The sequence below is a fragment of the Lathyrus oleraceus genome, chromosome 2, assembly GCF_024323335.1.
Source record: "Lathyrus oleraceus cultivar Zhongwan6 chromosome 2, CAAS_Psat_ZW6_1.0, whole genome shotgun sequence".
NCBI lineage: Eukaryota > Viridiplantae > Streptophyta > Magnoliopsida > Fabales > Fabaceae > Lathyrus > Lathyrus oleraceus.
Window position 1 is genome coordinate 28,011,588 of NC_066580.1, and position 1,483 is coordinate 28,013,070.

The 1,483-nt window shown below is 38.5% G+C and overlaps 1 protein-coding gene across 1 annotated transcript; it reads left to right on the forward strand.

Annotated features, from left to right (window-relative positions):
* The first annotated feature begins 309 nt into the window (after window positions 1–309).
* LOC127121088 (AT-hook motif nuclear-localized protein 28-like) lies at window positions 310–1,281 on the forward strand. The gene has a single exon (XM_051051690.1). The coding sequence runs from the start codon at window positions 346–348 to the stop codon at window positions 1,141–1,143; it is 798 nt and encodes a 265-aa protein (XP_050907647.1). The 5' UTR covers window positions 310–345; the 3' UTR covers window positions 1,144–1,281.
* Window positions 1,282–1,483: the final 202 nt, after the last annotated feature.

Sequence of the window (1,483 nt, forward strand, 5' to 3'; positions counted from 1 at the left end):
TGTTAGATAATATTCTAACAATAAATTCAAAATTATATTCAAGAATATATGAAAAATATATCTTACAGTTTTCACAAGTCCATAGTTTATAGTTCATGGTTTTAATACAACCACACATCATGATCCTAAAGAATAATTTTACCATGAACAGTTGGATTCTAGAAAAAAAAATGTTTTCATATTGATATTGTTTTTCTTTATTTTACATTTTTCTATTTTTAGCCTAAGATATCTCTTTTTCTCATCACTTGCAAAAACAAGGGGTGTAAAAAATATATTATAGAATTACTATAATAATACTATAAATATTAGCACACTCGTTTCTCAGTGATACATTTTCCAACAATGGCAGACAATGTATTTTCACCATCTCCCTCCTTTAGCAGGTGCATCAGTCAGCCTCAAGAATCCTCCGAGGATCTGAGCATTCAGCCCTCCAAGAGATCCAAGGGTAGACCTAAGGGTTCCAAAAACAAACCCAAACCACCATCAATAATCAAGGTGGAGCCTGAAACCTATATGGAACCGATTTTGATTGAAATCCCTGCTGGAGAAGATGTTGTGGAATCGATAATCAAGACGGCTTGGCGTCATCAAGCTGACATCTCAGTCCTGAGAGGCTTTGGTCTTGTCTCTGGGATCACCCTTCTCGACTCCCCATCGCAGAACTCTCCGTTCACTATCCGCGGAGAATGTCAGATGATATCTCTCTCCGGAACCTATGTTTACCCTAATTCTGATCGTGTCCCGTCTGAGTTCATCGTCGAACCTGATTGTTCGTCTTTCTCCATTCACTTGTCGGGTAATCATGGTCAAGTGTTCGGCGGTGTTGTTGGAGGTAGGGTTATGGCTTCGAGTGTTGTTATGGTTACTGCCACTCTCTTGAGGAAGCCGAAGTTCTACAGGGTGGCATCCTTCGACGGAAGTGTCCGCGAAGTCGAAAAGACCGATCGCGGTGCTATCGTCCGCAATGATGCTGTTGCACTTGTACCTGAACATAGCAACCACAACAACACTGCCAATGTGTTCAATTATGGCGTTGGGAGTTCCAGTTCTGCGCAGCTAAACCGCCAAGTCCTCAATGCTCCTCATGCTTATGTGAATGCCATGCAGTGGAACAACTCTCGTACTAATATTCACTAGATATCAAAGGGTGTGTTGAGGATTTATGAATTGCTGTTTTCAAAGCTTTTTCATTTATGTTTGAATAAAATGGGCTTAAATGCTTAATTTGTTGTTTGCATACTTCCATTTCGATATAAAATAATACATTTTGTTGTACGTTTTGCATGTATTCAAAGATTTCTTAATTTGTTTCCTTTAATTTTTGTCTCATGTGTTTCCTTTAAATTAATGGCTTGAGGATGGAGAAGTTAACATTGGTTTTTTTCCATGCATGTGTTAAAATTAGGAATAAGAGGAATGTATTTAGCTCTTAGGATTGGTGACGATTGAATTGAAGAGGTGCATAAGATTCCTCAAG